Here is a 24,819-nt window from a genome sequence, read left to right on the forward strand (position 1 = left end):
CAAGAACAAAAGAAATGAATATTACTGTACGCCACTGGTTTTCTTGCGAGCCGGAAGCTTATAATTTTCGGTTTTCTAGAGAAACCGTGCGGCACCGAAAGAGCTACAAAAAAACCGACTTTACGACGATGAGACTGGAAATATAGAAAATTCGTCGAAATCCGAAGAAAACAAGCGCCTACGCCGCTGATGTTGAGACGGGGGGTTTGAATTTATACGAAAAGATCAGGGTCGCGACGAAAGGGGCCGTGGACGCGGAAAAGTCCCAATTTCGCTGCACCGAAACGGGAAAATCGACGCCGCAAATGACAAGTAAATCTCGCGAAAGCAGGGGCGTGCCCAGCCCAATTCCCGAGTACCACTTAGCAATGACAATTTGAATCAAATGAACGAAAAATGCTGCGACACGCGAAAAGAATTAGTGTACACCGAGTGCTGCGAAGGCCCCCGAGCTTGCGTTTTCCTCGGGAATTCCGGCCGCGAACACATGGGAGGCCGAGAGGTACCGCGGTACCACCATCGGATACCTCTCGCTCCTCAGTCTGCGCCAGGCATTACTCGAGGCAAGTGCACGCGTTTTGTTCCATCTTTGTTGCTACTATAAACTACCTGAACCGGACTTTCGTCCCTTCGTGCGGTGGTGGCACCCTTTGCGCCCTATTGTGCTGCACAGTAGCCTTGGCAAATCGGTTTTTGTCCCTTTGGGACGCAAATTATGCTCGGTTTAAAGGGGGGTTTCTCCTAGTGCGTCTTAGCTCAATGGTACTGTTTTGGTCCCTTTCTGGTAGTAATTATTACTGCGGAATGAAGATCTGTGCGACGCCCGTGCTCTAAGGTGAGTCTTCGTATGTCAGGGAGCGGGGCAAGGAAAAATCCATGAATTTTAGTGGTCCCTTCTCGCTTCTTTCCAGCCTTCTACCTTAGCAAAGCTCTCATCCAAGGATACCACTAAGGCCAGTACTTCCGACTCTTCAGGTAAAAGGTAATTTCGACCGTGTGTGTACCGAGGCATTCATTGTTAACATATCTATTATGGTACCGTGTTTGCCGATGGGTTCTCCGAAAAAGAAATACCCATTTGATGTGTTTGCTCAAGACATACTTTTGGTCGTCTTTGTGCAAGCAAACCGCGGAAAAAATGGCTGCTAAGCAAACGCGCTCATTACTCCTTTGAGAGACGCACCCGGTTTTCGGTTCTCGCGGGAACGGTGTGAGGCAGCGAGGATCGCGACGAGGAGGAAGGAGGATAAAAAATTCCTCCCGTGAAAGTCCAGTCGGTGGGGACTCTCTCACGGTTAGACATGTGCGTGAAGCAATTTGTAAGCCTTTATCGATATTTTGATGTTTTGCGCCCACGTGTTTATGCAAAACATCGAACCAGAAGTCGATCTACAGTTAGATGTCGAATAAACACACTACTGTTTAATGGCTTCCTGTGGCTCATATATTCTCGTGTGTCATGACGCCTCATTTGAATTTATCGACCATTTTTGCCAGTTGCGACACTCCTGTGCACGACTTATCTGCGAGGTGACACCCATGGAGCGGCGAGATCGCCCGAAAATCCACCACGTGGGTGCCACGATCACCGTCCCTGGGTCGCGTCAGGGAGCGAAACGTCTCCGATCGGTCCAAATTTAATCCGGACGCCGCAACGGGAGTGCGCTGTCCAGCGGGTCACTTCTACGAACGGTCGCGAAACGAAGCTCCGTAAATCGGGACGAACGGAGCGGCGCGGAGGGCGGCTCGCTTGACCCACCGCTCGCGGTTCGAGCCAACTTAAATCCACTCGAATGAGTGCGAATTAAATCGCTCCCGAGATCCTGCGAGCGCAGCGACCTCACAAATCATTTTTTTAAATCACCCTGGCACGCCCATCTCCAGATAAACTCATCCGACCTCAGTCAGGCTCCTTCCTCAGAGATGTGCGCGGGCGCACGATCGAAATTCAGTCGACTGGACGACCCGGATCGCTTCCGTCCTGCAGGAGGATCACCGCCGGGCCGTCATCCAGGAACGCCGCGCATGTCATTCGCGCCCGACCCCGTCGTCCGCGGACTCGACGCGGACCCAGAAGCGCGCACCTATGAGCCTCAAATCCGGGCTTGTTTGCTCGCTTTATGGCCACGCAAGACGAGTTATATGGCCCCGGTGGGGCCCGAACAGTCGGAAATGAGCTACCAGATGCGGAAAACAAACAGCATATCTGGGATAATTGCGGGCCGTGGTGCAACCGAACCAAATTGGGTGTTTTAGTGCTTTGAGAGGTCCCCGGAGGGAGGCTCCCGCAGAGGACTCCGAGGGGTGGCTGCGCCCGAGTCCGACGAGGAGCTCGAAGGGCGGCGGCGACGGTAGACGCGGGCAGACCTGAACATCCGCGAATGATGAGTTATCGGGCGGATCGACGCCCGCGCGGGATGCGGCGGTCCGGGCCGCTGAGGTCGATCAGATCGGCGTTCCAGGCGTCCTTTTAGCGACGTTTTTCGCGTTAAATCGAGCGTATCTACCTATACGGAGCGTTCTTTCAAGCGAGGCCGAAGAGTTCGGCCTCAGCGAGCAGCGGAGGTAGAACCATTCCACTTCGGATATTGTAATGTCGTCGTGCACGGTTCTAATTTGAATATAAAGTTGATTATCATATTTAGGTGGCTACCATCGGCTCCTTGGGTGTACAATGCCGATTATCTATTGCGGAATATTCAAATTTGCCAGTGAAGACTGCGACTCGCAGAGCGGGGCCCTCCTCGGCCGCCGAGTTACACTCGGCTAGCTCAGTAAGGAGATCGGTAAACGGGCAGTAAAAGCGCGTTTATGAGGTCGTATACCGTAATTTTTCCCAGAGGTAATAAATCGCTTGGTGGCACGTGGGATTCATCAAAGGGTACCGCCGCCGCGGCTTCACTGTCAAATTACCGAACGGCGAGTTTTCTTCCTCGGGGTGGGCAGAAATTCGTCGGGCAGGACCCGTGCACGGGGCCACCGGGCGCTCCCTCGGGCCCAACTGAGACGCACCAGAAAAACCGCAAAATTTACATTGGAAACCGACAAATAAATCCTGCAAATCACGCCATAATACAATTCCGGCTAATCCCATTTTGTTTGCATTTTTCGGCTTTACGGCGTTTCTTCGTATTACGTTCGACAGAGACGTGACCGAAATTCTCATTACGTAATTACTTCAACCGAATCGGTGTTTGCGATTTTATCGTTAACCGCTTGTTAATGCTTCATGTTATGCTAATGAGCAATGAGGCCGTTCCAATCGGAATCGGATCCAGACGGGACGGAGCGCGCCTCGACGTGGACTTGCCGACCGGGCCGGGCCCGTTCCCGAGACACCACCGATCGCCGGAGGGTCCGCGAATCGGTCCGGGAACCACTCGAAATGCACAGGGTGTTCCGCTCACCTCCACGGCGCAATAAGCCTGCGATTCCGCCTCGTCTTGCTGACCACTGAGCGGGACGTCTGCGTCCCTGCGAAGCGGTCAGGGACGACCCGCAACGGACCGAAGAGCTGCAGAAAGAATTTCGGTTCGGTGTCGGGGTTCGTGCAGGGCGCCCCAAAGACGGTATCAAGCGTAAGGTAGCGCTCGAACCGGAAAAACCGGACACCCCGTATTCGGCCGTTTTGACGTTCTGTGGTGGAGGATCCTCCAGCCGACAAGTGTACGGAATCGAGGCGTACGTGAGTGAAACAACAAATGTGGGGGAAAATGTGGGACTTTGCCGTCCGGTATGCCGAGGACCGGGCGCTTCTACCAGCCCGATGGGTCCATCAGTATTTTTTTAGCAGAGCACCGACGCCCCCCGAAGCGTCTCCATGGCAACACGTTCCCTCCTGTACACCACAGTTCCCTAAGGATTACCTTCTCCGGCGTGTTACGGCGACCGTGGACGTTTTTTTCGCACGCGGGGCCTTGGGCCCAATCCCCCCACGAGAATCTCCCCGCTTCGGCCCCAGACCGCTGTTTGGCGCTGCTCCGAGCCATAACTTCCGCCTCTACGCCCAAACCCAGAGCGATCGTCCGACATAGATGATCTTCCCTGCGAATTACAGTTCATAAATATTCAAAAATGTACCGGGCGTCCCACTCACGAAGGCGAGATCGCGGCGGGTGCTCCCGTCGAGGCGCCGATATCTCGGAAACCGCCAGAGCCAGGCCGGATACATTTTCTCCTGGAGGCGATGTCGCACGGGTTCCCTTTTTGGCGGGCGAAGGGCGATAATGCGAAATTGCGGGACACCAACACGCCTTATCTTGGTAGAGGAATTTTCCGGACGTGTGCAACGTGTCTAATTACCCACAAAACCACCATAATTTCAATATGTATGCAAATCGCGATAATCCGAATCGATTCTATGCATATGCAAGAAGTTCCGAGATTTGAACCGGTCATGAATAAAGCGTTTGTCTGAGATTAATCGCAATTAGTTATTTATTGCCTACCAGCGCCGCGAAAGAGCCGTTCATTACCATGATAATTGCCTTAGAGAGATTATTATTACGTTTCCCTGAAGAATTTAGTATAACTATTGATTGCAGGTTAGAATGCCAGAAACTGCAGCTGCCTCGCCGGCCGAGGACCGGCCATTGGCCCTCTCCAGGAGGGATTTCCCCCTGCCGTCGCCCGGGAGCTCGAACAGGTCCTCGTCGGGCAGCCGATATGAGGGACAAATCCCCTATCATCATCAAGTGAGTGTCGCGTCGTGCGATCTCCCCCGGTGCTACCAGGCGCTCTGCCCTCATTTTCAGGTGCCGCTGGCTCCCACTATGAGCCATCACAGAGAAACTTCGGCCTTCGTCCCGGTGGTTCCCTCTAGGAACATGCCGCACCCGATGCTCTACCCCGGGGACATCCATCCGCTCTTAGGGCTGGAGAACCGGGAACGGAACGCCGAGGGAAATAAGAACGTTGAAGGTACCCACCCGCAGGCTTTTCGCGGCGCATCGGTCACGATCCACCGCCGATTGTCGTGGGAAAAACTGCCGCTTTTCCCACGACAAGAACAGTTTTTGTCCTTCGTCCAAGGTCCCGTCTTATTCCAGGCGGTCGCAAGTCCACCTCCTTCGACCTCATGGCCATGATGGCGGACAAACGCAAAGAGCTGCAGCTACGCGAGGAGGCAGCCTGCGTGGCGGCCGCCCACGCGGCCGCCCTCATGCTGCCACCCCGGGCCGGTCCCCCCGGAGGGATGCTCGAGACTCCCGGGGGGCAACAGCCCCACGGCTATCCGGGATTCCTGCCGGCCAGTCCGGCGAACGCCGGCAGTTTTACGTTTCCGGGGGGAGGAGCCCTCTTTCCGCCAGGTGAGAAAAGTCTTTGCGCGCTGTCGGGAGACTCGTCGCGCGTGTACACGTTTGCAGCGGCCAAGCATTAGTAGCCCCCTTTCTTGTCGTCGTTTAGGCCCCCCTCAAATGCACGCCCACCTGGACCGGCGGCTGTTGCGCGCCCCCGGGAGGGCATCCCGACCGAAGAAGCAGTTCATCTGCAAGTTCTGCAACAGACAGTTCACGAAGAGCTACAACCTGTTGATCCACGAGAGGACTCACACCGACGAGAGACCGTACAGCTGTGATATTTGCGGGAAGGCCTTCAGGAGGCAGGACCACTTGAGGGATCACAGGTGAGTCGGTTAATTCCACGCGTGATTTCGGTAACATGAGGTGTAGCGAGGATGACACGGGAGAAAACGAGTGGAAACAAAAAAGGGGCTATTCATAAGGCTTATTTTCTTAATGCGGCGCGACTTAATTCGAGAATAAATGGTCCCCAACCAGTTCCCTTGACAATCGGCCTGATCCCATTATAAATTATATTATTAAAATCTTCAATAAAAAGACCCCGTCCGGTATTTATCAACGGATTAAAGCATTCCATTGGCCTTTTTTATATTGAAAGCGAGATAATGACGATGATATAAGACATTTTTGGGGCCTGTATTAAGACGATGTTGCGCGTCGAACGGGACGAGGAAGGAGGGGGGGGGGGGGGGGGAGGTATATTTTCGGTTCTGAGGTCGCATCTGAGGCTCCCTCTGGCTCGCTTGAAGTATCCGCCGTGGTTCGCGCAAACGGTCGTGGTCTCGCAGCCCGAATTCTGCAATGTTCCCATTCGGCCGAGCCGCAGTTCTTGCAGGACAAACAAGCGACCATAATTAAATTACCCCACCTCCACGCAAAAGCACAAAGAAAACAATCCCATTGCCGCGGACCACCCATGGGCAATACATTAACGCGAACCAAATTATTACTCGGATTTGAACAATTTCGTCATAATCAGGCACGCATTTTCGGTACCGTCGAGCTGGAGAAAACGGCCGAAACCCCGACGGGGGAAAATTCAATTTCGGACCTGTGCTGACCCTTCGTCTCTCGCCCGGTGAAATGATAGAAATGGTTCTAAGATAGGGATCTAAGGCGCTGTTTGAATGCCGAGTGTTCCTTCTTAAGTCCCTAGTTCATTGTGGGCGTCTGAACCTAAAGCAGAGGCGCACTCCGAGCTCGGAGCCGGCGGCGGAAATGGCAGCTGAGCTAGTCGCCACCCACGCCACTGGTCAGGATTACCTGACAAAAACGCCCAAACGAGACGAGAGAAAAAACCACGGCGGACCCGTCAAGGGCTCCAAGGGCCGTAGGTGCCATTGTCCGGCCGGTTGATTAATACCTTCCCGGGCTCTAGCTCTAATCTATATTAATTACGTCGTTGGGGTGTTTTTTCTCTCGGCAGTGGCGCGGGATCGTAACCGAAGCGCGGAGCGCCGATTCCCACGATTGGCAGAAACTGAACCCAAAAAACCCGATTGGTTTTCGAGTGTAATTATAGGGTTCCGCATGTAAATTTTAGAAAATTATCGGCAAAAAATTCATAAGGAAGGCCTGCCCCGCCGAGGCCAGGAGAGTAATTATGCAGTACCGACCGCAGACCGGCTCCTTTTTGTGGCTTATATAACCAGAAACTCGATCCACAAAAACAGCTAAAGCACATTAGAAATTTTCAGTACCCACCTAATCTCCGCGGCCATAAAATAAATAAGCTCATTAGCGGATTTTACGGTCGGAGGCGCAATTTAGAACAGATTTCAGATGCAATAGAATTCTCAAGGTAAGAACCCCGCAAGGCTCGCGCATGCAATAAAATTGATATTGTCCTGGGAGTGTCGGCGGCCCGTTGGTGCTGGAAAATCGGAGAGAAAAAAACAAATAAATTCAATAAAAACAATCGGAACCAAAACGGAATCCCGCGACCCATCGAAAGTTCGACCCCCGCGGGGTGGGGCACTTCTGGGCGAAATGGCGAAGGCGCCGCGTCGCCTAACGGCCGGGCCCAATTTCGAAATCGCATCGCGGACAATTACGATCCGAAATTGGCGAATGTACGGCAGTTTATGCTGCGGCCGAATCAAAATTCATCGTGACGCCTTCCGGCCAGTTCGTACGGTCGGCGGCCTGGTAATTGACCAAATGTGTTATTACTATTTGAAAAATATGTCGTGGGAACTGCCACGCCACATATCGCTTTTTGTCCGCGCAGGGGTGTCAAACGGTTTTGAGGCCAGCACGAAATTAAATCAGTCTCTGGGTTTGTTATTTTTTAATTTAATGACGGCGAGGCAGTACCACCACACGAAGTCAACAGACTCTCTCGCTGCCCGAGAACAGGTTTTTGATGGTACTGGAGCAGCATTCGCCACGGGTTCGGATGGGACGCCTTTTGCTCTACTACGTGACTAGAGAAGAATTTCTTTATTTTCCTTTTTTTAATGGCGAAGAAGCGAAGAAGACGGAACGCCGTCGGTAATTGCCCCTTTTTTCCCCCCGACGCGAGTAAAAAAACTAATTACGGATGAAAATGTTGCTATCTGTATGCAGCCTCGCACAGTGCGCCGCGCGCAGTCAAAACGACTTAGTGAGGCAGTAATTCAATTCTAATGGTCATAAAATAACGGCACAAACGGCCGTTTTATTACCCGAACGCCATTGTTAATGCCCCTTTATTAAGTCGACCGTAAATTGTTTACAATCGTAAAAAATTTAAGTATTGCGCGTAGCGGCGGTGCCTGCTTCTGGATGCGTGCCGCGAGGGCCCTCTTTCCAGGACGCCCTGTGTGCGTGCACAAGCGAGACCTACTTAGGAGGTTGGGAAGACCGAGCGACGCGCGAGGATTCTTCGATGATCTCTCTCGGGGTAATACCGCGCAATCCCTACGGGATTTCAGTAGGAAATGCCCTTCGTTTCGGCAGTCCCGGTCGGGGGCTCGACTCTCGCGAGGAAACGTGGAATTGAACGAGCGCAGAAATCGCAAAGAAGCGCACCAACCGAATTCGCACCCCGCGCAACAATGCGAACCGCCGCTCGCGCACGAATTTCGGGAGGTAATTTCGTTTTCGCCTCCTTCAGGGGAACTCCCCTCGGTCTCACCCGCGTTTGTTCCAAAACGTGCCCGTCCCGCGTTGTCCTCCCCGCGCACCCCTTAGTCGAGCGGAATTGCGCACTTCCAATGCTGGGGGTTCGGGCCCCTTTGCGGCTTCGATCTCTCGCACCGCCGAATCCCTCCGCAATTCAAATTACATCAGTAGCTGCGGCTGCATAGAGGTTATTGCATTGAAAACCCGAGTGATATTGTTATTGCAAAACGCAGTCAGACTCGTTTTCATGGCGATTGGGCGCATAAATCGTGCCTGTCCGACCTAAAAGGAGCGAAACGTGATTTATTTAATTGCAATTTAATTTTTTTTCTCCCCCCCGATGAATTAGCAAAAACCGTAGCGACCCACTTCTGTTTGCGCCCCATAGCAACCGGACGCGAGTTCCCAGGGCTCGCCGCCGCAGGTTATGTTAATCCCGTATGGGGGCAATGCCAAATTAATATTCCTGGAGTGTAATCCTCGAGATAATCGCGGGGCCGCATTCCGCAGACTTACAACCGGAGCAGGCTCGGGGAGATTACATCGGGACTGGGTGCCCCAGGCCTTGTCGTATTAATTCTAATACAACATTAAGGTGCACACATCGTTGCCCTGGCAACATCAACAACGAGATTATTTCCGCGGTGATGGCGGATTGGCGGGCGGAGGGAAGCATATTTGGCTAATTAATCGGGCAGAGCGCGAGCAAAAAGGGCACTGGCTGGGGCAACGTTCGTGTCTTCGGCCATTAAGCAGCCTCCGTTAATTGCTTTTAACTGAAGAGAGAATACCTGTACCAGAAACCGATGGAAACAGATATCTAAGCGACTATCAGCTAAGTCGCTCGACCAGTTCCTTTTTGACGCACGACTGATTCCGGACGATAAAATTCCTGCTCTTGCGGCAGTACCTACACATTTCAGGGACGCATTCGAATTTTGTGACCCCCCCAAACGTTCACCTCCACCCGTCGACGTTCAAATATCGTGCTCCCGTTCAGATGATGAGAGGGCCCCGTCTAGGGGGCTGCGAGAGGTGATGGACACGCGTGAGGCTCTCGTTAAGCCACTCGTCGAGGTGCAAAAGTTCGTCCGTAGATAATCGTCCGTTAATTAGAGCCACTTGAAATTGGGGCTCACGGCCGGGCGGAAAGGTTGACCCGAGCAACAGTCGCTCGTAATAATCAGAAAGGAAAAAATGCGGCTGTGTTCGAGTGAGCCCACGCAAGGAGAGAAAGCCTATTTAAACATTCAAACCAAATATGAAGTAATGGCCGAGCACAATTATTGTTACACCTGGAGGAGAGGTCAACACTCTTGCGTATACAAAGAGTTGGAAAGTGGGAGTCGGGTAAATAGAACGTTTTGAATGTGAAAAAGCCGCACTCGCCGGAAAACGGGTCCGTGGCAGGAGGCCCCGGAGACGTCCGAGCACTCGAGATGCTGCAGATACTCATTACCCCTAATTAAGCCGTCTACCTTCTTTATCACCTCATTAGGGCTCGGTTCATTCCCATGCCAATTAGCCGTGGCGATTCGCCCGTTTTGCGCTCGTCATAAATCGGGAACCGGAAAATCAACTAGAACGTCCATCGAGGCCGGAATTTCTACCCCGGCGAGCGTCCCCGCTCGACGAGAGAGGCCCCCCCGATCGAAATCCGAGACAACGATCGAGACCAGACTCCCAAGGGATCGTTCCTGAGGAGGCCGGTGCAGCTCGCACGATAAAAACTGCACGATCGCCGGTTGCATGCATAAACGAGCTGATTTGGAAGTATAATTAGGCAGAAAAAATATAAATGTTTTTTCCATCGGGCATAAAGAACCTCAGATGTGTCCCGATGAGGCCGAGACACGCGAGGTACGGGCCAAACGCCGTGGATCATGTTTTACGTGGTGATTAATAAAGGACGACTGGGGGATTATAATAAGACACATTTCCGAACAATAGAGGCGAGATATGATCTGGTTGCCCGTACCAACGCTGCTATCAGTGGACTAATTATATGCAGACGTATTTCCTAACCAAAGGATGCGTTCGCGAGATAAGCCGCTTGATTTATTGTCTCGAGAGTTGAGATCCATTACCTCGAACCTGTTTCATTTAAATTGTACGTAGTGCGTGGAGATAGAGGCTCTTGTCCGTTTCCTCCAAGACGGTTAATAATTTGTCACCGGTGGTACTCTGGTTAAGGTTTTCAGGCCGGCGTTTAGGACATCTGCGACGTCGCAAGGACAATCGTTGGGTTCGAACGTCGGACGCCCCGTACGGCCCTGGCGCGAGTGCGACAAAGTGGCACAGAATCCGCTACGTGCTCTCCAACTGAACTTTCAGTCAAACGACACAATAGAATCAAAGATGCGATTTTTTTTTTGTTTGTTTGTTACGAGGACGCCGTTAAACTGGCGCGGACACTTTCGAAAACTCGCCGAAGCCCTTGCCGCCGTAAGGCGCAAAGAAACCTGCCCCGCCGGTGGCGAGATGGCGCTCGAACCACCACTCTCGTTAAGGGTGCCCCTGCGGTCGCGAACGAATGAGCGGGATTTAAAATTGAGATTTCCCGGACAAAGATTGGATTCAGTGCGTGCAATCACTTACGAAAAGTCCGTGCGGAGCCCCAGGCTTCTTAATAAACACTACTTCGGCTGGTTTTAGCCCACTCTGATAACGCGCCAACGTTTCAATACGAGCAATCGCACCGAACCACTGGAAAAACGTTAGAAAAAAAAAACATCGGCGATGACGTTGAGTTTAAGACCTACTTCGCGGGAAACCATCGACGGTGACGTTTCATTTGTCATTCATCTCCATGGCAACTATATAAATAAACCAGCAAGGGCCATGCGTGTCGTTGTTATAGTGGTTCAACGTACCCCGCAATAGCGTTTTTGCGGCTCTCGACGTAAAAGTAATTTTTTAAAATTACTAATCGTACAAAGACTTCATTCTCTCCATAAAGGGTTTATAACAAGATCACAACGATCTAGTTTACGCTCGACCACCATTTTCCCAGTCACTTGTTTCTTGTCCCGTTACGCGTATATTGAACGGAAAGGGTCATATCGGCTGCACCGCACTTGACATCCGCGGATGACAGCTATACGGCAGTGGTGCGAAATGCAAATTTTAGTGGCCCAAACGAGCGTGGTTTGTCCAGTGGTCGAACTTTGCTTTGAGGAAATTGTGGCGATTTTCTTTAGACGCTACAGGGACTTTTTTCCGGTTCAAGCTGGATTCATTAAATAAATTAGACCAATTAGAACGACATCCAAACCTATCACCACGCTAATGCATGGAAATTAATACCTTAAAAAGCTACAAAACGTACCTTTATGTCGTGTAAAACAACGTGTTAAGCGACGAAACCGCATTTTTTAAACGAATTACACTTCTTTACCTGACGGAGCGAAAAAATAAATTACCAAAGGAGAATGATTATCATACAATTAACAGAACTCACAGGAGCGTGATATGCGTGTGTGTTTTACCGTGTGTTTCGGAAATTAGCTTCCTGCCACCGCAGTAGGCCTCATGTTGGCATGCTCCAGTGGAAACTTGTTGCTAACTGTGGATTTAATTAAGAGGAAACTCGATTGAATGTACGTTTTAATGGCACATCGTAAAATCCAATCTCGCGGCCATTCCACATTCAATATCAATCCCATTACTGGCTGACAATTAATTTCGAAAAGAGATAAAAACTTGCAATATCAGCATCGCTATCCGGCCAATCGAGGCCTATCTGAGCCCGTTAATTAAAAAAATATAACATATTTCTTCCCTATCTTCGATCTCTTGTTTCTTGCTTTTGCAGGGCAGGCATTAGGTACGAGAATTCCTCTAAATAACTCTCACAGCAGTTTACTTTCCAGCCGAAGCAACAGAGGTTGAACACGTTTGTCAAGGAAAATCTTCAAAAAAGTGCTGAAGATATGCAAGGCCTCGACCGTAACCATCAGTTATCTCTCTTGGGCACACGCGACTGATCTATTTCTGTCTCGCTTCGACAAAGATAAAAGATAACCGTCTCTGTTGCTTTCGAACAGGTGCGATCCTTCGTTGAAGACCACTCTTCTCTGGGAGTGTATTCTTGACGCCGCAACTTGGTGAGAAGCCATTTTTATGGGGTTCTTAGGAGTCACTGTGCTTTTGATGAATTTATTCTCATGAAAGTTCAAGTTCCAGATGTGCGTTTTTTCTCTATTTAGATCTAGAAGAGAGTTGTAGCTTTAGGAATGCGTGCCCCTTTCGCTGATCGTCGAGCGGTCTTTGAACGCAATTCAAGGTTAGTGCGCTCAAGAAGAGCGGTTTCTTCTCGAAGACGAAGAGAGCCACCATCGCTTGCACTATTAATGCCCGCCACAACGGCCGTGTTTCCTGATATAAACGTATTTTCGACGTTATCTTTGGAATGTGGACAAAACGCGTGAAATAGCACTTTTTGCTAATGCACCAGCAAGACCTACAAAAGAATCTTATGCAAATGGGCACCGACTCTCTATTTCATTCTTCAGTTTCCTCGCCAAGCGATATTTTTTATAACTGGACCATCGTCATTAATCGAAAATGCTTTACCATATTCGAACGAGTTTTAGGTGAACGTTTTATTTGGCATGACGGTGCTATCAGATCGGGGCTTCGGGCCCGTATTAATGGACGTAATGACCGGGAGATGTTACTTCCAACACCTCGAGGAACCGTCAAAAATGCTTTTAGAATTTTATTGGTTTTTTCTGGTCAGCAGAAAAGCCGTAAAAGGCTGGTTTTGGATCGCGACCACGACGTTAAGTGGTTTAAGACGTGTAAAGAGCTTTCGTGACTTTGAATATATTATTAGTCATAGAATTTAATAGAAGGTTGAAGCGATTGAATTAGCTGAGACTCTTTATCCGCCATTCTGTCGAGCTAATTAAATGCGCATTCACCATTCTGTCAAGCCGATTCGTGACAGGCTGGCGAATGGCACTTTCCACGAGGAGTTGTAATTTCTTCAATTATTCGTTACACAATGTCCCAAACGGGCCTAATTCCGGAAAAAAACAGTGTCGATATATTATCCCACACGCACAGTTCCCTACTTAATCTATATCACACGCTTTCTACTTAGACGACACTGTCTCATAGACATATCCACTCGAATCAACCACCAGTGGAACGAGCAAGAAATGGCGCATTTACCGGCCAAAATTCCACTTGTTTCGTTAACAACCGCACTTCCGAAGAATTCTCGATGACTCTTCACTGTACTCATTTCTCTTCTCTTGTGCTTCAGATACATCCACTCCAAAGAGAAACCATTCAAATGTACGGAATGCGGCAAAGGCTTCTGCCAGTCCCGAACGCTGGCCGTTCACAAGATCCTCCACATGGAGGAATCCCCTCACAAATGCCAGGTGTGTTCACGCTCCTTCAATCAACGCTCCAACTTGAAAACACACCTCCTCACTCACACCGACCACAAGCCCTATGAGTGCAACAGTTGCGGCAAAGTCTTCAGGAGGAATTGCGACTTGAGAAGGCACGCCCTCACTCACGCAGTTGGAGATGTTCCTCCGGAGGGACTTGAGGAGGGAGAACAAGAGAGGATGTCTCCGAGGCCGAGGTAAATGAGCAGTTTCGAGTCGAAACCTTGCGAATTCATAATTTCGTCTTCCAGATCTCCGTCGCAGGATTCCAGAGATGACGGATCGATAAGAGTGTGCTCTCCCACTCCGGAACGCACCCATTGCCATGAACCCCGATCCAGCACCTCTCCCTACACTATGAGGCCCTCAATGGACAAACTGGATTATAGACACGAAATTGACGATGAAGAGGACGACGAGGACGATCCAGAAATCGATCCTGGGCAGGAGGACTGCCCGGATGTCCTCAGCGAGTTGGATCAAGAAGTAATTTAGGCCACGACCGTTATTAAAGATAGTATATATTTTTTATTACTCAGATGCCAGTCCGTCCGTCTCCCCCGCCACAAATGCCCCAGCTCCAAATCCGCAGAGACCTCTTACCAAAGCCCAGCACCATCACCAGCAGCCACAAGCCTCTGGAACCCTCTTTTCTGGGAGCTTTCCGAAAACGCGCCTTCGACCAGGACCGTCCCAGCTGCTCCCCCTCATTCATGCGCCCACCCATCGGGTCGCCCCGTCCTCGCACCCCGTCAACGTACACCAGGCCGCTGAGCCCCCCCATGACTCTGCGCATGTACCACCAGAACTTGAGCTTACCAATGCAGCCCTGCAAACCCCCCGATGGTTCCTTCGCCGGGGGTATGATGTGCATGCCGGGGAGTTCGAAGCAGGGACAGGTGTCCCCTAATAGTACTCCCAGTGATTTGAGCATGAAAAAAGGTGAGAGCAGCGGTGGCGGAGGTGCGGCGGCGACGCGCCCTCCGCCCAAGAAAACTGGGTTCACCATTGCGGATATTATGGGCCGATAGGACGTACTTGTCAGGAGTTAAGGGTGGAGGTGTAAATTTTTGTTTTCGTGGTTGCTGCTGGGGACTTTAATGTTGATTTTTTGTGATTATTCATCACTTAGGTTTACGGTTAAGAACTGAGAGAAATCGTGTAAATTCCTCGTAAAACTTTAGGTTAACGTAGGTTTTTTTAAGGGTGTAAATCTTTAGTTTTTAGTTATTGATGCATGTAAATGTTCCTCACATTGCTCCGTATGTTAGGTATGTCTGTAAATTTTTTCCGTTATTATCAAAGGGACCGTCACTCGCAATGATTCTGTACAAACTTCGTAGTTTTTAAGGTGTCAATTATGTGTTTAACGTACGTTAAATCAATTTTCTCGATGTCGTACGCACGAACAAATAGCGCAATTGGCTGTTATTATTAAGATTAATCGTGTAAGCGCGTTGTAGATAACATTTTCCCATGTTATTATGCTTTAATTTATGACATTTTGCAATACTTTACTACACGTTAGTTATTGTTTCTACACGTACTTAAGGCAGCTGCGCATTGTAACCGACAGTTGCTGAGTACATTTTTTAAGTTTTTCGCTTTTTTTTTTATAATTTAGAGTAAGTTGGTAGTTCCGGTTTAGAGTATTTTAGGTTAACAGTTAGAAAAAATCACAATTTTAATTTCTAAAGATCTCCGAGGAAATTTTTAGTTTAAGGTGTAACAATCTTGTTAGAATTACTTCATCTGTTCCATTTTTATATAAAAATACGACTTTTGTGATTTTTTTCAAATAAAGATTATTAAGAATTAATCGCCGAAGTAAAATTTCGAACGCAGTTGCGAAAGTCGTCGCGTTGCGGGCGCGCGGCGCAGGCAATTGTTTCTGCCGGCTACGTTCGAAACGACCACTTTTAATGCCGCTCTCGACCACGTCTCTGGCCTTGCCTAAACGATACTGTTAATGCATGCTCTCAGGTGTTTGCTGACAAATCCAAGTTTGCCTTGTGCTTGTGCTCCACAGCAACCCTTGAAACGCGAGAAATGACTAATAACATCAGCGATTATATGCAAATTCGTTACTAATAATTCTGTCATCGTTCAGAGCTTATTGATTGCCTGCACTAAACGTTCTTTCGTTTCACTTTTAATCGAATTACACATTCATGACTGCGCCAAGGTGAACACACATGGGCAGAACTGCTGTTTCTGGGCGGATTTCCCTCCAAAAGAAAAGCTGATTGCGACGTTGCCGTGAAATGAATTCAATCAGCGCCGGGGGGGGTAATAAACGGCAGTCGCCCCCAGGCAATAACGCCAATCTGCAGAAGTCACGTCTGTTTACCGAACATGTTCCGATAAACTCCAGCTGCCCTTATGTGAAATTTTGACCGATCTCTCCCTGTGCACTCACGGATCGATGAAAATGACTAATAGATCGAAAGATCGTACTGCTCAGTACCGGCTGCTACCGCAAAAAGGGCGTGCCCACTGCACTTGAATCCGAATCGATCAATTTGTACATTTACCGAGAAGTAATTGCGGAACAATGTAGTCAACACTTCTAGTCATCGGTTTCCGTTACTGCTTGACCCATTTGCGATCAGACCTTAATGCAAATGTTTATTATGATGGTTGACATACACGATAATTAGTGCCCCATTCGAGGAGCAGTCAAAGGTCGCAACTGATTTACATATCGTTTATACCTGTAGATGCTTCTGCTTATGCGATCTTGCCCCATATCGGAATCAACCTGTTAGGGTCGATATGATGAGATATCGACCTGCCAGCAACTGCCATTTGAACCGGCAATTTTCCCTCTAAACTCGTTATTAGTACCTGAAAACTGCAGAAGAAGCTGAACAAGGGCACCTGCTCATCGGAAACATGCCCCTGGTACAAGGAAGAATTGATCGATTCACACCTGCCCAAAACGTGGGTTTGTAACGTGTAGTTCTGACTATCGGGCAGATAATTCAATAAGGATCAAATGGGTAATGACGTGCAGAAGCGGGGACAGGGCTAGGGCCCTTGCAAGCTGCTCGGGAAATAATTCTGCAAATACCAAGTGGAGGATCGTTAAAGGACGCGAGGGGGTAGGCAACACACTACACATATACTGTGCGTGTCGAGGAGAGAGGCCGTCGGTGAGGTCCTCCAGCACCTCAGGCGGGAAGTCATCGAATTAGGGAATCAAGTTCTGAGGAAATCGTCAGGAGCGGAGATTCCGGGACCGGCACCGATCTTATGGAGGGTGAAGTTTGGCGACGGCCTAGGGCGGCAGACTAACTAAGGTCGGCCCAGCCTGGGACTGTTGCAAAGCTAATATCACTCTCTTCCTAAAACCAGGAAAAGATCGTCTTTACCAGCAGGGCTGCCCACCAATCCGCCTCTTTCCCCATACGGGTGCCTACAGTCCCTTATGGAAAAATTTGGCAACAATCTAAATTAACGTTGGAGCTTCATTGCCGTGCAAGATAAAAAAAACAGTCAGGAAAGCACCCCGTTGCGTAATCCCACTCTTTTACTTCAAATTCCATTATTAGATGGTTCGAATAAATCTTTCACGGAGCGACTTGCGAACCCCAAAAAAGGGCTCCTAGTAAATAATATTGCCGTCGCTCAGAGATGGAGCTGTCGTCCGCCTAATCCGGCCCGTTGCAGAGGCTGGTACTCTCATATGACGACTGCAGGGGCAGATTCACTTGTTGGACGGCAGATGGCGACACGGACATCGATTATTTTCGCCCACTTTTCCTTGATGGAAAATTGTGCAGATGGCGCCAGTAGGCAAGAAATAAAAAATATTATAATTCGGGGTACCGTAAGTTTTTCGGCTGGCGTTGGTCTCTTCTCAAATGGAAAATTTCAACAGGTGAACTGGCACGTGGGCTAAAAATAAAATTACTGCCGCGATCGGGTGTCTCTGAACGAAATTTTCATCCCCGGTATAAGCGTGATGTACCTAAATTCGTCTGAGCAAAATTGCCACCGGAGATTAGAGGAATTCGGCGTGTCCCCTTCACCATTCGATTCGAAGTCTATTGCCCTCTAAATGACCACCCTAAAACGCTTTCATCTTTCTTCAGCTGTTTGTCCGTCTTGCATAAATCGGTCGCAAACTTGAATAACACAACTTTAAAGAAAAACCATACAAAAGAAATGCTCCAGTTTTAGGACGCAACAAAAGCTGCTTTACTACCCTTGACAAGAATTACTAACATTTAGAGGGAAAGGGGTTTCGAAATTAGAGCGAATTTGATTTATTGATAGGTGTTGCAAACTACCCTTATAAACGTTTAAAAGGACGTGGGTCGTAGCGATTCCAGGGTCAAATGTCTTTGTTACTTGGGCAACAGGATGCAGCTACTTACGCTTGTTTACACGTGCAAATTGATTACGTAAAATCCACCCGATGCTTGGCCCAGCACCCTTGAACAACGCCAGGAGAGTCTAGAAAGCCCCTTTAACGCACCCAATAATGCAAAAGTGTTCGCGGAATTGAGATGTTTTGATGGTGAGAGCGCCGAAACCGCCCAGTTGGAAATGGCGAAGGAGCCAGACGCGCATTTAATGCGACCCTCCAAGTTACAGGCCCAATTGGCACCTCAAAAGGTTCACTTCTAAACAAAGAATTTGGGCTGAATTTGCTGTTATCCAAAGACGTTTTGGTTCCCCTTTTCACGTGGACGTCCCAGTTGTCCCAATGGCGCTTCCCACTGGCCCACACGCAACCCTTAGAAGGTATCACTCGAGTAACATCTCATATAAACTCCAATGCGAGCCCCCTCACCTCGGCCCTCCCAGATCAGTATGCGAGCTGCCGGGGGCAGAGGAAGTCAAATTTCCGATAAATAACAAACAAAATACCTCAGGTGCCTACGGGAGGGTTCGGCCTACGCATTCCCTCTCAATTTCCCCGGGGGTAATTTTCCGCTTTTATTAAGCGGATTTTAATAGAGGGTAACAGAGGGTATAATAACTTAATTTATGGGTTGCATGTTGCAGCGTTTCGAGTGCGTGGATGGATGAGGGGGTGGTTTTGGGCTAAGCGTCCTTCGGGGTGGGTTAAAAATGTGATGATTATCTGGTTAAGCACCGTTCTGTCCGTTATTAAGGAGGCTGGATTGAAATTTGAGGGTACTGGAGGATGTTCGAAGCGTTAGAAACCCACGATTTGCTGATTTTTCACTTTTATTCCCTGCCCCCTCTCAATATTTTCGTAGCGCGGCTCTGAGGTTCTCGTGGGAATTTTCACTAGAAGTCGAGAAAAACGTCTCTGGAGAAAAGACAGGGTGATCTTTTAAATTTAATATGTTCGCGGACGGATTTTCCACCCTTAAGAGACCTTTTCCAGACGGCTCCGATTTTTCCTTCGTCTGCCCTTGCCTTGATTCGCATTTGAGAAGACGGAAACAGGGGCGGCTGCACGCGTTTCCACGCCGGGGACCAAAAAGTTAGAGGCAAAACCTCGCGAAGAACCCCGTCGCTCATCAATTACAGACGTGCGAATTCCTGCTGCGACAACCGCAGTACGCCACTGATTTGCATATCGAAAGCTGACTTTTGTCAATTCCGAAACGGAAATAAATCAGGGCCGTATCACGGGACGTTAACGGGAGGAGGTCGTCGCTCGACCCTCGGAATTCGCGCAAGTCACGGAAAATGCAGGACGCCACTGACGTCCGCGGGTACTTGCCCCGGCAGTGGGCCGTTTTTCTTTGAAACTGAACGAGGACAAGCGAAGGAAAAATCCGTATCTGGCGAATCTACTTTCACGTACCACATGAGCACTGCGTCGTCCAGCTGTTCTCAGTTAATTCTAACTGAGAACAGTGCGGTGGAGTGGCACGAGGCTCTCGGCTAAAACCAACTGAGGACGGGGGGATCCCCCAAAAAAAAGTCGAAAAATTCGTTATGTAATCAGGTAATTTCTGGGCGATCTACGGTCATATCTGGAGCCAGCCCAGAGGTGACCCCGAACTGAAATGAGGCCCAACTGCCGGCCCGGTAAGGTCTTTAATGCAACCTGAAATGCCGAAATTTACTGCAGCACTGTTTTTTAAAACATTGTAAATAACTTGGGTAAAGAGCCCCATTGTCGCCACCATCAAGTTTTACAATCTTACTGAAAAAGATGCGCCCTGATGGCATCTTAGGTAGGTAGATATTAGAGACCATAAAACCTAATAATTGCCTACGAAAACATTATACAGGGTGTTCCAAAAAGACGCGGCCATATTTAAGGGGGCGATTTCGGGGGCCATTTTATGAAAAAAACGTTCCTGCGACCGTAGGCCTGGAAAGTGTATTGTTGTCAACATACAGGGCGTTCGTTTTTTTTTTTTAAAATAACGATTTTTCTAAAATCATTCAAACACTTTTTGACAGATTTTTCGAAATCGTCAAAGCACTAAATGTCCTTGGGGAGCGAGGGAACGAGCCCTGGAAATTATCGAAAATGTTTCTGTATTTTTCCATTACAGCGAAATGATTCTCATTGAATTATCTCGTAAACGCGGGAAAACACGTCGAAAATTCAATAGACAAAAAAGTTGCTCTTTCAGTGCCGCGTCTCGGGGAAACATCGAAATTGAATTAAAGTCGGTCGCCCACGTTCTCTTACCCCGCAGACTTGGTCATTTCGATCTGGTTAGGGCCAAATCAGCCCCTCGACGCCACGGCCGACGCAGCCAGATTTCGACAAAATCCGTCGTGAGTTACTTGGAATTATTTTCCAAAAAAAAAATTAAAAGAAGAACCGAACACCCCGTATCTCCCGAAACAATACACTTCCGGACCCACGGGAACTGTTTTTCAGGAAATGATCTGAGAAATCACCCCTGAAATATCGCCGCGACTTTTTCCGACACCCTGAATGCGGTCGAGATGTATCCTACAGGGTGTTCCTCAATGACGTGGGGACATTTCGAGGTGGGATTACACATAATAAAGGTGGACTGTCGCATAAGCTGCGTTCCGAAATGCTCCGCTGCGATTGGACGGGGCTGCAGAGTTTTAGAAAAATATGGAAATTAATGGATATTTCCGAAACTGCTTGGGACGTTGCAATGGAATTTGGGGCACGAAGGCGGTTAGTGGAGGGGCGTTAGTTGCAATGAAAACCTGCGGTTCGTTCAACAAACATTTAAATGCGACGAACAATCAATGGGAAGTTTTCTTTTGTCGCCATTTTTACTTTGACGAAAACCAGTGGCGCATCTCCTCTTTCTTCGCGATTATCGAAGTAACTCATGGGCCATCGCGATGTCCACCCGCAGGGCGTCGAATGCCCTATTGCATTATAATGGTTTTCGATAGCTGAACCGCGTGTTTTTCTTGCAATTAGTGCCCCTCCGGCAACAGCCTTCACATGCCGAATTCCATTGATTTCAATGACAAATTTTCACTTATTTTTCATTTTTATTTTCCAACGCTTTGCAGCCCCGCGTTTTCGTAACCGGGGGCATTTTGGAACGCAGCTTATGCGACAAACTATCGTTGTTTTCCCGCGTGGCGTTCCACCGTAAAACGTCTGCGCAGCTTTAAGGGCCGCCCTGCGCAGGGCGGCATAAAGAGAGTCTTTTTCGAATGGTCAGGGATAAGAGGTAAGGCGAGTTTTTCGCGAGTTTCCAAAGGGATTTCGGCGATTAAAAAAAGGGCTTCTTCCCGGACGATTTTGACAAGTTCTTCGACCGGTTTTGACAACTTTCGGCGACCCTCGCGGCCGACGCCCCCGTGACGTCACGAAGGTTGAAGGTTTTTGCTTTTTTTTTTCGATCCACCCGATACATCGTCGGCATTGTGATCGGGTGCTCGCAGTAAACCTTGAGCCCCACAACGGAGATTTCTGGGCGTTTATGTATTTACGACTTCAAGTGAATGTCCAACTTTTTACGAGCTTTCTTCCACGCGCTTCTGTTGACACCCGTAACGGCCCTTTTGTGCCAGTTTGTATCAGCACCAGTCACAAAGTCAAAACAGGGCCATTCTACAGCCGTTCCACCCTAAAGACCGATTAGTCGCGCCTTCAAGTCAGATTATGCTGCGAAATTGGCCGTGTAACGTTGCCGTTAAATGATGGAATTCTTACGAATTGCGCCCGCTCCCAATGGAAAAAGTATCGAGGGAAAAAGTGGAAAAAATAAATAAAAACATAAATAAATAAAACGGGGCCATTTTTGATGCGTTTTTTAATGGTAATTTAATACCGAGGCAATTAAAACAAATAGTCGTTTTGTGTGTGCATTTCTTAACCACTCGAGAGGTTTTTAGTGCCAACCTTGTCGGAAGTCATTTCAATAATTCAGGCCACTAAAAACAGTAACTGGCCCCATAAAAATAAACACATTTTAATTTAGTGACCGTTTATTTCTACACGACTGTGACCTTTAGCCGCGAGGACTGCGTTTATTCCAGATTTAAAGCTTATTGACTTAATGGCTCCGCCTGAATTATGGACGCTTTTATGGGCGTTGGGTATATGAAAATCATTTCTCGCAGTCGAAACGACCGAAAAGAGACGTTATTGCTTCACACCTTCGACGTTTTTTCCTTTTTTTTTTCTCTTTCTCCCTTCGGAAATGAAGTTAAACACGTGGCCCTGTAGGGCTCTTATCCACATTCTTGAGCAGAAATGTGTTATCGCCTGGGATTCTGGTCCCCGCCCAGATAAAACACGGTTCGGAGGGCGCATAAATCACCCTTTTCGAAGCGTCCCTGCGTTTTCAGACATGAAACAGGTCTGAATAGGTTTTTTGCAGCTAAAATAACCGGTGAAAGGGTTGTCCGTGCGGGTGCTGACGCAGCTCTTTTTACAGCTAACACTGACTTCACGTCGAGCAAATCCCCGCTCAACAACATCCTCACCTGCCCGCGAACCCCCCATCCAAACCACCTCCTCCTCCTCCTCCTCTTGCTCCCATACGAAACCTCCGCAGACCTACAACTCGACTTCGCAGGTCTGCAGTGTCAGAGCTCTCCAGAGTGCCGGACCATGACCGCCATGGCGAACTTGACCAACGAGGACGGGGAGGTTGCTCAGCAGTCCGGCCTCGGGGATTCTCCTGGAGGTGTAGCGCGAGGCTGCCGCCTCTGCAATGGTGGCGCCAGTGAGTTCCATTGCCTCGGCCTCAAGTTCACGTCGCGCACGATTCGTCTCCCCGTCCAGTTCGATTTCGCGCGAAATTCGGACCGCCATTTTTGTGTCGCGAAATTCGCGGTTTCGGCTCGAGTCCGAGGCATGCGCCGCGCGTCGCTTCCTTCGGTCCACTCGGGCCAATTTCACGTGACATCCGACCTCAAGTGTTGCATTCCTCGCGGAATTTCCACTTGGAATTCGTCGAAGTTCCGTTTTGGGAAAGCGATCATTTTCGCCCTTGTTTTCCCAAGCCCAGATTCGGCAACAGCTAAGTCAAACAGGAGAAATCCAATATGCCAGATGACGGTGCCCTAATCCCGGTTTCCGTCATCAATTCGATGAAATCTGGGAAATTAGCTGACAAACGACAGTACTAATTAAAAGCGAAAGCTAATAGTCGTTAATTCGGTGTAAAAGCAGCCCAAATTGCCAATTCCTGTCCAGACAGATGGTGCCAGAGATAAAAGGGCTTCGGAGGGATTCGGGTATCTCTCTGATTTATACCAGTTTGTTTTCTAGATAATCAAACCGTTCTGTGGGTTTTCTGGATTAGGCCGATATTGGTTTTCGTGTTAATAATAATGCTAGGCCTGGCTTAGGGCCTTTAATTGGCGAAACGCAAGCTGTCCCAATTTCAGCTATGTATGTCAAGCCATCAGTGATAAAGTGCATATCGATGTCAGCCAGATGAGACATGTAAAATTTTTCACGTCCATCGACGTGACATTAGGCACCAGAAACCATAAGTGGGCCACTGGGGGATCCAGGTCGAACTGGACAGAAGTACCGCAAATACTGACTAGGGAGAATCCCCAGTTGGGAAGGGACAACTGTAAATTGCGGGGAGATGCAGCGGTTTAAATTTGGAAAGGGCGTTGCCCCCCTACAGAGACCCCTTTGAGAATTTGCACAGCGCGCCCCTGACAGTTTTTCCACGAAGGACGGAGCGGTTGTCCGAGAATCGGGGCGAACGCGCCACCAATATTTTTCGGACGGCTGGATCGCAGCTGCGCGATATTTTACATTGTCGGCATAGGGCAACCGTCAATTGTTGCGGCCCGCTGCGTTCGAAATTTGCACTGTTGAGACCACTTCTCTAACGCAGAAACGGTCGAGGATCGAAATAATAAAATCAAAAACGGGACAATTTTGTTCGGAAACGGCCGATCATGTGACACATTCCGAATGCTCACGCACTTATCTCCCGAACACGCACCCTCTTAAAATAACTATTTTCGTCAAAATCGTTTATCAGCTGGAAAATTATGACTACTTGATGACTCTTAAGGTTTGGAGTGTCAAACCCCTGAAGTGGCCTATCATTATCGTGCCAGATATCCTAAAAGCTCTCAAGCAAACGATGTGCTCGGAATGGTACGTAAATACAGGAAGGCGTCACGTTAAAGCGGTTCCCCCTTGGGCTTCGCCAGACCTGGTACCGGCCCTCATTGTTGACGGATCCTCGTACACTCTCCGAACGTGTGATACGAACAACGTGCGTGAGAATTTTTCGAAAGGGACTGGCAACGTCTTAACCCCAGAAGTGTTAACTTCTGAAGGTTCTTGAAGGGATTCGAGGGAAACACTTAAAATTCCCCAAGTCCGAGATAAAAAGCAGAGACGGTCGGTCTCATGTGATCGAAAGATGGCAGATGTTGCAGTAAGTGATGTAAGGAGGCACATTTCTCCGAGACATTTTTGTCTCGCAGCCTGATATCTAACATGCGAAACAGGTGTTTCCTCACTACCTGCCCACAACCTAAAGGGCCCCGCTGATGAATAATTCAAGACAAAGCAAGGTGCTCGGGTAACATGCAATTTCGCCAGAGGACCCACTAAGTCTACTAATTTATTAAAC

General features: G+C 49.0%; 1 protein-coding gene across 5 annotated transcripts; it reads left to right on the forward strand.

Annotated features, from left to right (window-relative positions):
- The first annotated feature begins 480 nt into the window (after positions 1-480).
- Positions 481-15,632, forward strand: LOC136340095 (protein bowel-like). Of its 5 annotated transcripts, none has more exons than XM_066283840.1 (9): positions 481-835; positions 888-982; positions 4,545-4,694; positions 4,755-4,920; positions 5,049-5,309; positions 5,407-5,626; positions 13,681-14,010; positions 14,065-14,299; positions 14,353-15,632. In XM_066283840.1, exons 3-9 carry the CDS (start codon positions 4,551-4,553, stop codon positions 14,842-14,844), a joined length of 1,848 nt encoding a protein of 615 aa, XP_066139937.1. In that variant the 5' UTR covers positions 481-835; positions 888-982; positions 4,545-4,550; the 3' UTR covers positions 14,845-15,632. The 5 variants fall into 5 exon arrangements, with proteins under 5 accessions (XP_066139937.1, XP_066139938.1, XP_066139939.1 ...); XM_066283841.1 differs by having other exon boundaries at positions 888-975; XM_066283842.1 differs by having other exon boundaries at positions 912-982.
- Positions 15,633-24,819: the final 9,187 nt, after the last annotated feature.

This window comes from Euwallacea fornicatus, chromosome 7 (assembly GCF_040115645.1).
Source record: "Euwallacea fornicatus isolate EFF26 chromosome 7, ASM4011564v1, whole genome shotgun sequence".
Classification (NCBI taxonomy): Eukaryota; Metazoa; Arthropoda; class Insecta; order Coleoptera; family Curculionidae; genus Euwallacea; species Euwallacea fornicatus.

Excerpts from the sequence above, each read along its gene's own strand:
- LOC136340095 (XM_066283840.1), top strand. The coding sequence starts at position 4,551 with ATGCCAGAAACTGCAGCTGCCTCGCCGGCCGAGGACCGGCCATTGGCC. Across the intron at positions 14,011-14,064 it reads AGGATGTCTCCGAGGCCGAG|ATCTCCGTCGCAGGATTCCA; the intron begins GTAAATGAGCAG and ends TTCGTCTTCCAG. Across the intron at positions 14,300-14,352 it reads TCAGCGAGTTGGATCAAGAA|ATGCCAGTCCGTCCGTCTCC; the intron begins GTAATTTAGGCC and ends TTTATTACTCAG.